The sequence below is a fragment of the Oncorhynchus tshawytscha genome, linkage group LG25 (assembly GCF_018296145.1).
Source record: "Oncorhynchus tshawytscha isolate Ot180627B linkage group LG25, Otsh_v2.0, whole genome shotgun sequence".
Classification (NCBI taxonomy): Eukaryota; Metazoa; Chordata; class Actinopteri; order Salmoniformes; family Salmonidae; genus Oncorhynchus; species Oncorhynchus tshawytscha.
In genome coordinates, this window is record NC_056453.1 from 46,757,769 (window position 1) to 46,773,091 (window position 15,323).

Genomic DNA, 15,323 nt, shown 5'->3' on the forward strand with positions numbered 1-15,323 from the left:
GAGAGACAAGGTTAACTGACTTTATACAAGTAAAGACCAACAAAATACATGGAATGTTCACAGGCTTCATGTTGGGGTAAAAATGGTTTTCGAAGAATTGTCAGTAGATGTGGTTTTCCTGAGTTACATTTAAAAAAGGATACATGTAACATTTAAAGAGGAGCTGGGTTGGAGAGGCTGCTACCTACTGTAGTAACAGCAGTGGTGTAGGCATCCTGATAAATAACAATACACCATGTTCTCTTATATCCCAGCACATGAACCAAGAAGGCCGTTTTCTGATGTTGAATTATACCATACATGGTGAAAAATACACATTGATTTCATTGTATATCCCCCGAGATTATTTGTTTTTGTATAGAATTGAAGCTATATTTGATGAAATCCAGGCAGGAACTATTATCTTATGTGACCAAAATCATACAAAATCGATAAGATTGACAGACGTAGCAATAAAAAAGGCAAATTCAAGGAGTAATCTCTACAAATAATTTCCAGGACACCTGGAGATTACTATCCCCAACTACAAAAGACTACTCCTTTTTTTCTCTCAAAGGACGAAAAGCTATTCAAGATTTGACCACATTTTCTTTCCTCGAAAAATGCTCAACAATTTACGGAGTTAAAAAATCATGATATTGTGATATCAGATCATTCTCCAGTATCATGCTTAATTACACCAACAGAAAGTGCACTGAGTGACAGAATATAGAGAATAAACAGCACACTGTCAAGACATACATTTAATAAATTGCAATAAAATAATAAAGCTGATAAACAATAGAATGGCAAAAGTCTTATCTGACTTGATAAATATCAATCAAACAGGGTTTATTAAAAATAGACACAAACAAATACAAGAACATGATTTATCAATAATGGCTGTTGATGCCGAAAAGGCATTTTCCATTCAAAACTTTGGAAGCCTTCAATTTTCCCGCTGAAAAAATACATGTAATAAAAATATTATACAAATATCCTAAATCAAAAATATACACAAATAATACATTATCTGATGAAATTGCTTTAGAAAAAGGAACAAGAGTCCTCTCTCCCCCCTCCTGTTTGCACTGGCAATTGAACCAGGACCCAAACGTAACAGGTATCAGTACTGGTAAACATGAATATAAACTAAACTGATTTGCAGATGATCTCCTGAACAATATTAAAAACTCAATGCCCCTCTTTTGCTAAAAATATTTTCAGAATCTCAGGATAGGAAAAATACAAATAACTCTAATAATATTAATGATCGACAACAATCCTTTAAGTGGCAAAACATATCAAATACTGAGGATGTTTAATGAATAACAACAAATATATAAAGATGACTTACTGAACAATAGGAAAGCAGATCTATTTCAAATGGAACAATCTTCCCAATAACCTTACAGGTAGACTAAACGGCTCCTAAAGGTTTTATATTTATTCTCGGTAAACCAATTACCCCACCAAAGACATTCTTTAAAAAAGTATAAGTATAAAACTCGGCCATAATAGACTTTATATGTGACCACCACCTCGATTCGGCCTTATGTAGCAACATTGGAAATTGTGTTTTTTTACATTGGAGAAAAGTAGATTCAGAGCTATAAAATGGTGCATTCAGAAAGCATTCAGATACCGTTTTAAACATTGTTACATAACAGCATTATTCTAAAATGGATTCAATTATTTGTTTTTCTCAAGCTACACACAATAGCCAAGTTTTACAGTGTTATTAAAAATTAAAACAGAAATACCGTATTTACATAAGTATTCAGACGCTTTGCTAGGAGTCTCGAAATTGAGCTCAGGTGAATCCTGTTTCCATTATTCATCCTTGACATATTTCCACAACTTGATTGGAGTCCACCTGTGGTAAATTCAATTGATTGGACATGATTTGGAAAGGCACACACCTGTCTATAGAAGGTCCCACAATCCGGTGTAGAGCATGGCGCTTGCAGCACCAAGGTTGTGGGTTTGATTCCCACAGGGGACCAGTACGAAAAAAGTATTCAAATGTATGCACTCACTACTGCAAGTCACTCTGGATAAGGGCGTCTGCTAAATGACTCAAAATGTTACATGTTGACAGTGCATGTAAATGTTGACAGTGCATGTCAGAGCAAAACCCAAGCTATGAAGTCAAAGGAATTGTACGTAGAGCTCCAAGGCGGGATTGTGTTGAGGCACAGATCTGGGGAAGAGAACCAAAAAAATTCTGCAGCATTCAAGGTCCCCAAGAATATAGTGGCCTCCATCATTCTTAAATTGAAGAAGTCAGAAGCAATCAGGGGGAGAAGGGCCTTGGTCAGGGAGGTGACCAAGAACCCAATGGTCACTTTGACAGAGTTTCTCTGGAGATGGGAGAACCTTCCAGAAGTTGACAACAATCTCTGCATCACTCCACCAAACAGGCCTATATGTTTATGCCAGACGGATGCCACTCCTCAACAAAAAGGCACATGACCGCCCCCTTGCGGTTTGCCAAAAGGCACCTAAAGGACTCTCAGACATTCTCTGGTCTGATGAAACCCAGATTGGCCTGGACTTGAACCCAATCGAACATCTCTGGAGAGACCTGAAAATAGCTGTGCAGCAACGCTCCCAATCCAAAGTACTGAGTAAAGGGTCTGAATACTTATGTAAATGTGATAAGGTTTTTATTTTTTACCCATTTGGGAAAAAAACATTCAAAACTGTTTTTCCTTTGTCATTATGGGGTATTGTGATGTCATTATGGGGTATTGTGATGGGGCGGCAGGGTGGGAGCGGCAGGGTAGCCTAGTGTTTAGAACGTTGGTCTAGTAACCGGTAGGTTGCATGTTCAAATCCCCGAGCTGACAAGGTACAAATCTGTCGTTCTGCCCCTGAACAGGCAGTTAACCCACTGTTCCTAGGCCGTTATTGAAAATAAGAATTTGTTCTTAACTGACTTGCCGAGTTAAATAAAGGTAAAATAAAAAATAAACAAATTATGGGGGCGTAGATTGATGAGGGGTAAACTTTTTTTTTAATCCAGTTTAGAATAAGCCTGTAACGTGACAAAATGTGTAAAAAGTAAAGGGGTCTGAATACTTTGCGAATGCACTGTATATCATGCAGTTGAGGAGCACTGGGAAAGTAATTCTGCTTTGAAAGTTAATAAACTTGTAACCCCACTTTGGAGAAATGGCCATTGAATTTTTGGTACACCTACTGGAGAGCTCTTTGTCTACAACTAGCAATGCAATCAGATTGTCATAGCTAGCCACCAGGCATGAATCTGCAGGTAGCTTACGCTAACCAACTAGGTTCAATGTTAGCCAGCTAGCTAACATTATGCTACAACTAGCAATGCAAACAGATTTCTGGAAAAAAAATAATATTACTACACAGATCATTAGCTAGTGACATTAGCTAGTGGCATACGTAACATTAGCTAGTGAGCAAGCCAGCTAACGTTATCTAGCTAGCTAACAATACGCTTTAACACACAATGAAAACAACTTTCTGACAACATTAGAAACGTATTATATCTGAAAATGTAGCTAGACCCTTACCCATACACATGGATGATCACTATCCCTATCTGTTATGGATGCCATTAGTTTAAAGATGCAAAGCAGAGACAAATGTTTTATACATTATCCTTCTATGTTCTCTTTCTGGCTCCAAAGTCATACTCTGCTCCCACCGGTCATTCCATTGATTTCAACAACAACAAATCGGTCAACTTCTTCCTTGACAACAACACTGTTGATCGCCGTCTCTTTCCCATCACGGTCACCAGAAGACTCTACAATGTCTGGTTCAATGAAAATGTTTTTACCTAAATCATGGATTTCATCATCTGATTCATTTTCAGAGTCCAAGAGAGTGGCACGATCGTCCTCCAGAAAGGAGTCAGTCAATAACAACTTTAACCCGCTGATCTTTGCCGACATGTTAAATTCAGGGCAGCGATGTTGAGAGCACTATTACAGTTCTCCATGACACGCATCTTCCAAAAAAGCTGAAGTTGCAAGGATTACCTACACACACTGAGCAGCTCATGTTATAGACAGAACCTTGCTACATGACAGACCAATCAGAACTACCTACACACACTGAGCAGCTCATGTTATAGACAGAACCTTGCTACATGACAGACCAATCAGAACTACCTACACACACTGAGCAGCTCATGTTATAGACAGAACCTTGCTACATGACAGACCAATCAGAACTACCTACACACACTGAGCAGCTCATGTTATAGACAGAACCTTGCTACATGACAGACCAATCCAAACTTATCTCTAGGCATGTCCAGCCCATGATTGGCTAGCGGGAAGATTCATGTCTTTTTCCGTGGCTAAACTAACTAGACTTGTAATTTAACAATTGTATTCATACTTACAGATGGCATACAAGTTTGTTAAGGCACATGAAAAATCACATGTTCCAAAAGCCATTTCTGCCCAAAAATGCATTAACATCAAATTAAAAAAATAAGTTCAGATGTGAAGTAGTGATGCGTGACATACAGCATATTGTTTTTACACTGTTTAAACCAAATATTCAGTCCCCTTTACTTTGTCAACACTGTGTTTTTACACTGTTTAAACCAAATTGAACACGTTTCATTATTTATTCATGTATTATATAAAGTTCAAATAAAAGTGGTCATTGTTCATTCAGTATTGTTGTAATTGTCATTATTACAAATATATATATATATATATATATATATATATATATATATATATATATATATATGTGTGTGTGTTTACAGACTGCTCAAAAAAATAAAGGGAACACTAAAATAACACATCCTAGATCTGAATGAATGAAATATTCTTATTAAATACTTTTCCCTTCACATAGTTGAATGTGCTGACAACAAAATCACACAAAAATCATCAATGGAAATCAAATGTATCAACCCATGGAGGTCTGGATTTGGAGTGACACTCAAAATTAAAGTGGAAAACCACACTACAGGTTGATCCAACTTTGATGTACTGTCCTTAAAACAAGTCAAAATGAGGCTCAGTAGTGTGTCCACGTAGCCCTCCAAGTGCCTGTATGACCTCCCTACAATGCCTGGGCATGCTCCTGATGAGGTGGCGGATGGTCTCCTGAGGGATCTCCTCCCAGACCTGGACTAAAGCATCCGCCAACTCATGGACAGTCTGTGGTGCAACGTGGCGTTGGTGGATGGAGCGAGACATGATGTCCCACATGTGCTCAATTGATTCAGGTCTGGGGAACGGGCGGGCCAGTCCATAGCATCAATGCCTTCACCTTGCAGGAACTGCTGACACACTCCAGCCACATGAGGTCTAGCATTGTCTTGCATTAGGAGGAACCCAGGGCCAACCGCACCAGCATATGGTCTCACAAGGGGTCTGAGGATCTCATCTCGGTACCTAATGGCAGTCAGGCTACCTCTGGCGAGCACATGGAGGGCTGTGCGGCCCCCCAAAAAAATGCCACCCCACACCATGACTGACCCACCGCCAAACCGATCATGCTGGAGGATGTTGCAGGCAGCAGAACATTCTCCACGGCGTCTCCAGACTCTGTCACGTGCTCAGTGTGAACCTGCTTTCATCTGTGAAGAGCACAGCGCGCCAGTGGCGAATTTGCCAATCTTGGTGTTCTATGGCAAATGCCAAACGTCCTGCACGGTGTTGGGCTGTAAGCACAACCCCCACCTGTGGACGTCGGGCCTTCATACCACCCTCATGGAGTCTGTTTCTGACCGTTTGAGCAGACACATGCACATGTGTGGCCTGCTGGAGGTCATTTTGCAGGGCTCTGGCAGTGCTCCTCCTGCTCCTCCTAGCACAAAGGCGGAGGTAGCAGTGCTGCTGCTGGGTTGTTGCCCTCCTACAGCCTCCTCCATGTCTCCTGATGTACTGGCCGGTCTCCTTTTATTTTTATTTTACCTTTATTTAACCAGGTAGGCAAGTTGAGAACAAGTTCTCATTTACAATTGCGACCTGGCCAAGATAAAGCAAAGCAGTTCGACAGATACAACGACACAGAGTTACACATGGAGTAAAACAAACATACAGTCAATAATACAGTATAAACAAGTCTATATACAATGTGAGCAAATGAGGTGAGAAGGGAGGTAAAGGCAAAAAAGGCCATGGTGGCAAAGTAAATACAATATAGCAAGTAAAACACTGGAATGGTAGTTTTGCAATGGAAGAATGTGCAAAGTAGAAATAAAAATAATGGGGTGCAAAGGAGCAAAATAAATAAATAAATAAAAATTAAATACAGTTGGGAAAGAGGTAGTTGTTTGGGCTAAATTATAGGTGGGCTATGTACAGGTGCAGTCATCTGTGAGCTGCTCTGACAGTTGGTGCTTAAAGCTAGTGAGGGAGATAAGTGTTTCCAGTTTCAGAGATTTTTGTAGTTCGTTCCAGTCATTGGCAGGAGAGGCGGCCAAAGAAAGAATTGGTTTTGGGGGTGACTAGAGAGATATACCTGCTGGAGCGTGTGCTACAGGTGGGACATGCTATGGTGACCAGCGAGCTGAGATAAGGGGGACTTTACCTAGCAAGGTCTTGTAGATGACATGGAGCCAGTGGGTTTGGCGACGAGTATGAAGCGAGGGCCAGCCAACGAGAGCGTACAGGTCGCAATGGTGGGTAGTATATGGGGCTTTGGTGATAAAACGGATTGCACTGTGATAGACTGCATCCAATTTGTTGAGTAGGGTATTGGAGGCTATTTTGTAAATGACATCGCCAAAGTCGAGGACTGGTAGGATGGTCAGTTTTTCAAGGGTATGTTTGGCAGCATGAGTGAAGGATGCTTTGTTGCGAAATAGGAAGCCAATTCTAGATTTAACTTTGGATTGGAGATGTTTGATATGGGTCTGGAAGGAGAGTTTACAGTCTAACCAAACACCTAAGTATTTGTAGTTGTCCACGTATTCTAAGTCAGAGCCGTCCAGAGTAGTGATGTTGGACAGGCTGGTAGGTGCAGGTAGCGATCGGTTGAAGAGCATGAATTTAGTTTTACTTGTATTTAAGAGCAATTGGAGGCCACGGAAGGAGAGTTGTATGGCATTGAAGCTTGCCTGGAGGGTTGTTAACACAGTGTCCAAAGAAGGGCCGGAAGTATACAGAATGGTGTCGTCTGCGTAGAGGTGGATCAGGGAATCACCAGCAGCAAGAGCGACCTCATTGATGTATACAGAGAAGAGAGTCGGTCCAAGAATTGAACCCTGTGGCACCCCCATAGAGACTGCCAGAGGTCCGGACAGCAGACCCTCCGATTTGACACACTGAACTCTATCAGAGAAGTAGTTGGTGAACCAGGCGAGGCAATTATTTGAGAAACCAAGGCTGTCGAGTCTGCCGATGAGGATGTGGTGATTGACAGAGTCGAAAGCCTTGGCCAGATCAATGAATACGGCTGCACAGTAATGTTTCTTATCGATGGCGGTTAAGATATCGTTTAGGACCTTGAGCGTGGCTGAGGTGCACCCATGACCAGCTCTGAAACCAGATTGCATAGCAGAGAAGGTATGGTGATATTCGAAATGGTCGGTAATCTGTTTGTTGACTTGGCTTTCGAAGACCTTAGAAAGGCACGGTAGGATAGATATAGGTCTGTAGCAGTTTGGGTCAAGAGTGTCCCCCCCTTTGAAGAGGGGGATGACCGCAGCTGCTTTCCAATCTTTGGGAATCTCAGACGACATGAAAGAGAGGTTGAACAGGCTAGTAATAGGGGTGGCAACAATTTCGGCAGATAATTTTAGAAAGAAAGGGTCCAGATTGTCTAGCCCGGCTGATTTGTAGGGGTCCAGATTTTGCAGCTCTTTCAGAACATCAGCTGAATGGATTTGGGAGAAGGAGAAATGGGGAAGGCTTGGGCGAGTTGCTGTTGGGGGTGCAGTGCTGTTGTCCGGGGTAGGAGTAGCCAGGTGGAAAGCATGGCCAGCCGTAGAAAAATGCTTATTGAAATTCTCAATTATGGTGGATTTATCAGTGGTGACAGTGTTTCCTATCTTCAGTGCAGTGGGCAGCTGGGAGGAGGTGTTCTTATTCTCCATGGACTTTACAGTGTCCCAGAACTTTTTTGAGTTAGTGTTGCAGGAAGCAAATTTCTGCTTGAAAAGCTAGCCTTGGCTTTTCTAACTGCCTGTGTATAATGGTTTCTAGCTTCCCTGAACAGCTGCATATCACGGGGGCTGTTCGATGCTAATGCAGAACGCCATAGGATGTTTTTGTGTTGGTTAAGGGCAGTCAGGTCTGGGGAGAACCAAGGGCTATATCTGTTCCTGGTTCTAAATTTCTTGAATGGGGCATGTTTATTTAAGATGGTTAGGAAGGCATTTTTAAAAAATATCCAGGCATCCTCTACTGACGGGATGAGATCAATATCCTTCCAGGATACCCCGGCCAGGTCGATTAGAAAGGCCTGCTCGCAGAAGTGTTTCAGGGAGCGTTTTACAGTGATGAGTGGAGGTCATTTGACCGCTGACCCATTACGGATGCAGGCAATGAGGCAGTGATCGCTGAGATCTTGGTTGAAGACAGCAGAGGTGTATTTAGAGGGGAAGTTGGTTAGGATGATATCTATGAGGGTGCCCGTGTTTAAGGCTTTGGGGAGGTACCTGGTAGGTTCATTGATAATTTGTGTGAGATTGAGGGCATCAAGTTTAGATTGTAGGATGGCTGGGGTGTTAAGCATGTTCCAGTTTAGGTCACCTAGCAGCACGAACTCTGAAGATAGATGGGGGGCAATCAGTTCACATATGGTGTCCAGAGCACAGCTGGGGCAGAGGGTGGTCTATAGCAGGTGGCAACGGTGAGAGACTTGTTTTTAGAGAGGTGGATTTTTAAAAGTAGAAGTTCAAATTGTTTGGGTACAGACCTGGATAGTAGGACAGAACTCTGCAGGCTATCTTTGCAGTAGATTGCAACACCGCCCCCTTTGGCAGTTCTATCTTGTCTGAAAATGTTGTAGTTTGGAATTAAAATTTCTGAATTTTTGGTGGTCTTCCTAAGCCAGGATTCAGACACAGCTAGAACATCCGGGTTGGCTGAGTATGCTAAAGCAGTGAATAGAACAAACTTAGGGAGGAGGCTTCTAATGTTAACATGCATGAAACCAAGGCTATTACGGTCACAGAAGTCATCAAAAGAGAGCGCCTGGGGAATAGGAGTGGAGCTAGGCACTGCAGGGCCTGGATTCACCTCTACATCGCCAGAGGAACATAGGAGGAGTAGAATAAGGGAACGGCTAAAAGCTATGAGAATTAGTTGTCTAGAACGTCTGGAACATAGAGTAAAAGGAGGTTTCTGGGGGCGATAAAATAGCATCAAGGTATAATGTACAGACAAAGGTATGGTAGTATGTGAATACAGTGGAGGTAAACCTAGGTATTGAGTGATGAAGAGAGAGATATTGTCTCTAGAAACATCATTGAAACCAGGAGATGTCATTGCATGTGTGGGTGGTGGAACTAATAGGTTGGATAAGGTATAGTGAGCAGGACTAGAGGCTCTACAGTGAAATAAGCCAATAAACACTAACCAGAACAGCAATGGACAAGACATATTGACATTAAGGAGAGGCATGCTTCGTCGAGTGATCAAAAGGGTCCAGTGAGTGGAGAGGTTGGTTGGTGATTTAGACAGCTAGCCAGGCCATCGGCAGCAAGCTAGCATAGGATGGAGGTCTGTTGTCAGCCACCTCTTGCGTTCTGTCAGTAGATTAGTGGGGTTCCGTGTGGTAGAGGGGACCAACCCAAATCACACAACAACAACAAAAATAAAAACAATAGATATAGTTATAGAGGCCCAAGAAGAAAACATAATAATAATAAAAATAAATAAATTGTCCGATTGTCTATTCAGATAGCAGCCGGTAAGACAGCTAACGGTTAGCAGGCCGCAGATGGGCGTTCAGGTAACGTCGCGACGGAGGAGCCAGCCGGATCTCCTTCGGGCAGATAACGTCGGCAGTCCAGCCGTGAAGGCCCGGTGGGTCCTGGTAGCGCCTCCATGCTCTGGACACTACGCTGACAGACACAGCAAACCTTCTTGCCACAGCTCGCATTGATGTGCCATCCTGGATGAGCTGCACTACCTGAGCCACTTGTGTGGGTTGTAGACTCCGTCTCATGCTACCACTAGAGAGTGAAAGCACCGCCAGCATTCAAAAGTGACCAAAACATCAGCCAGGAAGCATAGGATCTGAGAAGGGGTCTGTGGTCCCCACCTGCAGAACCACTCCTTTATTAGGGGTGTCTTGCTAATTGCCTATAATTCCCACCTGTTGTCTATTCCATTTGCACAACAGCATGTGAAATTTATTGTCAATCAGTGTTGCTTCCTAAGTGGACAGTTTGATTTCACAGAAGTGTGACTGACTTGGAGTTACATTGTGTTGTTTAAGTGTCCCCTTTATTTTTTTGAGCAGTGTATATGTATATATACATACACACGCAAAATCGGCCGATTAATCGTATCGGCTATTCTTGGTCCTCCAATAATCGGTATTGGTATCGACGAAAAATCATAATATAGACAGGTGTGTGTCTTTCCAAATTATGTCCAATCAATTTAATTTACTACAGGTGGAGTCCAATCAAGTTGTAGAAACATCGTAAAGGATGATAAATGGAAACAGGATGCACCTGAGCTCCATTTCGAGTCTCATAGCAAACGGTCTAAATACTTAAGTAAATAAGGTATTTCTGTTTTTGTTTTTTTTGTATAAATTAGCTAATATTTTGAAAAACCTGTTTTCGCTTTGTCATTATGGGGTATTGTGTGTAGATTGCTGAGGATTTCTATTTTTTTAATCAATTTTAGAATAAGGCTGTGACTTAACAAAATGTGGAAAAAAGTCAAGGGGTTTGAATACTTTCTGAATGAACTGTCAGTCTAGTTACCACATGTATTTAACATTTTTGCTATGGCAAACAGGGAATAGGCCACTTGGCATGTCGCCCTGCTGTGTGCTCACTGCGCTGCACTGTTGTGTGCTGCCAGACACCAGCGGTGCAGTCAAGTTCAAATACGCCAAACCATAATTTGTGACATCCCGATACAGTCACCATCAACGAAGGCTGATAGACGAAGCAATCGTTGAAGTGTACTTACTGATGTCAAAGGCATAGAGGACGTTGCAGGCCCCCTCCGTGTCGTTACGACCCCCCCAGATGTAGATGGTATCGTCCAGCAGCACGGCTGTGTGACCGTAACGCATGTAGGGGACATCCCTGGCATGTTCCCTACCAGCTGTTCTCACTGGAGGCAACTTCATCCACCGCAGAGAAACTAGAGAGAGGAGACCAAGACAAGTATTACTACAGAGAGACACGAGTATTACTACAGAGAGACACTAGTATCACTACAGAGAGACACTAGTATTACTACAGACACACACGAGTATTACTACAGAGACACTAGTATTACTACGGAGACACTAGTATTACTACAGAGACACTAGTATTACTACAGAGAGACACTAGTATTACTACAGAGAGACACTAGTATTACTACAGAGACACTAGTATTACTACAGAGACACAAGTTTTACAACAGAGACACCAGTATTACTACAGAGAGACACGAGTATTACTACAGAGAGACACGAGTATTACTACAGAGAGACACTATTATTACTACAGAGAGACACGAGTATTACTACAGAGAGACACTAGTATTACTACAGACACACACTAGTATTACTACAGATACACGAGTATTACTACAGAGAGACACTAGTATTACTACAGAGAGACACTAGTATTACTACAGAGAGACACTAGTATTACTACAGAGAGACACTAGTATTACTACAGAGACACGAGTATTACTACAGAGAGACACTAGTATTACTACAGAGACACAAGTATTACTACAGAGACACGGGTATTACTACAGAGACACTAGTATTACTACAGAGACACTAGTATTACTACAGAGACACGAGTATTACTACAGAGAGACACGAGTATTACTACAGAGAGACACTAGTATTACTACAGAGACACTAGTATTACTACAGAGACACTAGTATTACTACAGAGAGACACTAGTATTACTACAGAGACACTAGTATTACTACAGAGACACTAGTATTACTACAGAGACATTAGTATTACTACAGAGAGACACGAGTATTACTACAGAGAAACTAGAGAGGAGACTGAGACGAGTATTACTACAAAGAGACACGAGTATTACTACAGAGACACACTAGTATTACTACAGAGAGACACTAGTATTACTACAGAGACACGAGTATTACAACAGAGAGGCACTAGTATTACTACAGAGACATTAGTATTACTACAGAGAGACATTAGTATTACTACAGAGACAATAGTATTACTACAGAGAGACACAAGGAGGCAACTTCATCCACCGCAGAGAAACTAGAGAGAGGAGACCGAGACGAGTATTACTACAGAGAGACACGAGTATTACTACAGAGAGACACTAGTATTACTACAGAGACACTAGTATTACTACAGAGACATTAGTATTACAACAGAGAGACACGAGTATTACTACAGAGAAACTAGAGGAGACTGAGATGAGTATTACTACAGAGAGACACGAGTATTACTACAGAGAGACACTAGTATTACTACAGAGACACGAGTATTACTAGAGAGAGACACGAGTATTACTACAGAGAAACTAGAGAGGAGACTGAGACGAGTATTACTACAAAGAGACACGAGTATTACTACAGAGACACACTAGTATTACTACAGAGAGACACTAGTATTACTACAGAGACACGAGTATTACAACAGAGAGGCACTAGTATTACTACAGAGACATTAGTATTACTACAGAGAGACATTAGTATTACTACAGAGACAATAGTATTACTACAGAGAGACACAAGGAGGCAACTTCATCCACCGCAGAGAAACTAGAGAGAGGAGACCGAGACGAGTATTACTACAGAGAGACACGAGTATTACTACAGAGAGACACTAGTATTACTACAGAGACACTAGTATTACTACAGAGACACTAGTATTACTACAGAGACATTAGTATTACAACAGAGAGACACGAGTATTACTACAGAGAAACTAGAGGAGACTGAGACGAGTATTACTACAGAGAGACACGAGTATTACTACAGAGAGACACTAGTATTACTACAGAGACACAAGTATTACTAGAGAGAGACACGAGTATTACTACAGAGAGACACGAGTATTACTACAGAGACACACTAGTATTACTACAGAGACACGAGTATTACTACAGAGACACTAGTATTACTACAGAGAGACACGAGTATTACTACAGAGACATTAGTATTACTACAGAGACACACTAGTATTACTACAGAGACATTAGTATTACTACAGAGACACTAGTATTACTACAGAGAGACACAAGTATTACTACAGAGAGACACTAGTATTACTACAGAGAGACACTAGTATTACTACAGAGACATTAGTATTACTACAGAGACACACTAGTATTACTACAGAGAAACTAGAGAGGAGACTGAGACACTAGTATTACTACAGAGAGACACGAGTATTACTACAGAGAGACACGAGTATTACTACAGAGACACTAGTATTACTACAGAGACACACTAGTATTACTACAGAGAAACTAGAGAGGAGACTGAGACGAGTATTACTACAGAGAGACACTAGTATTACTACAGAGACACTAGTATTACTACAGAGACACACTAGTATTACTACAGAGAAACTAGAGAGAAGACTGAGACGAGTATTACTACAGAGAGACACTAGTATTACTACAGAGACATTAGTATTACTACAGAGACACTAGTATTACTACAGAGACACTAGTATTACTACAGAGAAACACTAGTATTACTACAGAGAAACTAGAGAGGAGACCGAGACGAGTATTACTACAGAGAGACACGAGTATTACTACAGAGAGACACGAGTATTACTACAGAGACACTAGTATTACTACAGAGACACTAGTATTACTACAGAGACATTAGTATTACTACAGAGAGACACAAGTATTACTACAGAGAAACTAGAGGAGACTGAGACGAGTATTTACTACAGAGAGACACGAGTATTACTACAGAGACACACTAGTATTACTACAGAGACACTAGTATTACTACAGAGAGACACGAGTATTACCACAGAGACATTAGTATTACTACAGAGAGACACTAGTATTACTACAGAGACATTAGTATTACTACAGAGACACTAGTATTACTACAGAGACACAAGTATTACTACAGAGAGACACAAGTATTACTACAGAGAGACACTAGTATTACTACAGAGAGACACGAGTATTACTATAGAGAGACACGAGTATTACTACAGAGAAACTAGAGAGGAGACTGAGACACTAGTATTACTATAGAGAGACACTAGTATTACTAGATACACACTAGTATTACTACAGAGAAACTAGAGGAGACTGAGACGAGTATTACTACAGAGAGACACTAGTATTACTACAGAGACACTAGTATTACTACAGAGAGACACTAGTATTACTACAGAGACATTAGTATTACTACAGAGACACTAGTATTACTACAGACAGCCACTAGTACTACAGACAGCCACTAGTACTACTACAGACAGCCACTAGTACTACTACAGACAGCCACTAGTATTACTACAGAGACACTAGTATTACTACAGAGTACAGCAACACTATACAATCTATTGAACTAGGCTACTGTATTCAATCTATTGAACTAGGCTACTGTATTTAATCTATTGAACTAGGCTACTGTATTCAATCTATTGAACTAGGCTACTGTAGTCAATCTATTGAACTAGGCTACAGTATTTAATCTATTGAACTAGGCTACTGTATTCAATATATTGAACTAGGCTACTGTATTCAATCTATTGAACTAGGCTACTGTATTCAATCTATTGAAGTAGGCTACTGTATTCAATCTATTGAAGTAGGCTACTGTATTTAATCTACTGAACTAGGCTACTGTATCCAATCTATTGAAGTAGGCTACTGTATCCAATCTATTGAACTAGGCTACTGTATTCAATCTATTGAACTAGGCTACGGTATTTAATCTATTGAACTAGGCAACACTACTGTATTTAATCTACTGAACTAGGCTACACTACTGTATTTAATATATTGAACTAGGCTACTGTATCCAATCTACTGAACTAGGCTACTGTATTCAATCTATTGAACTAGGCTACGGTATTTAATCTATTGAACTAGGCAACACTACTGTATTTAATCTACTGAACTAGGCTACTGTATTCAATCTATTGAACTAGGCTACACTACTGTATTTAATCTACTGAACTAGGTTACTGTATTCAATCTATTGAACTAGGCTACACTACTGTATTTAAT

At 41.0% G+C, this 15,323-nt stretch overlaps 1 protein-coding gene across 8 annotated transcripts in view; it reads right to left on the minus strand.

Moving 5' to 3' along the window:
• klhdc3 (kelch domain containing 3) overlaps window positions 1–15,323 on the minus strand; it is a 105,836-nt gene that overhangs the window by 69,057 nt on the left and 21,456 nt on the right. For all 8 annotated transcript variants that reach the window (XM_042305808.1, XM_042305802.1, XM_042305807.1 and 5 more), the window contains one exon: window positions 11,088–11,264. In XM_042305808.1, the coding sequence (XP_042161742.1) occupies window positions 11,088–11,250 (163 nt within the window). In that variant the 5' untranslated portion in view covers window positions 11,251–11,264. The remainder of the gene's footprint in view (window positions 1–11,087; window positions 11,265–15,323) is intronic.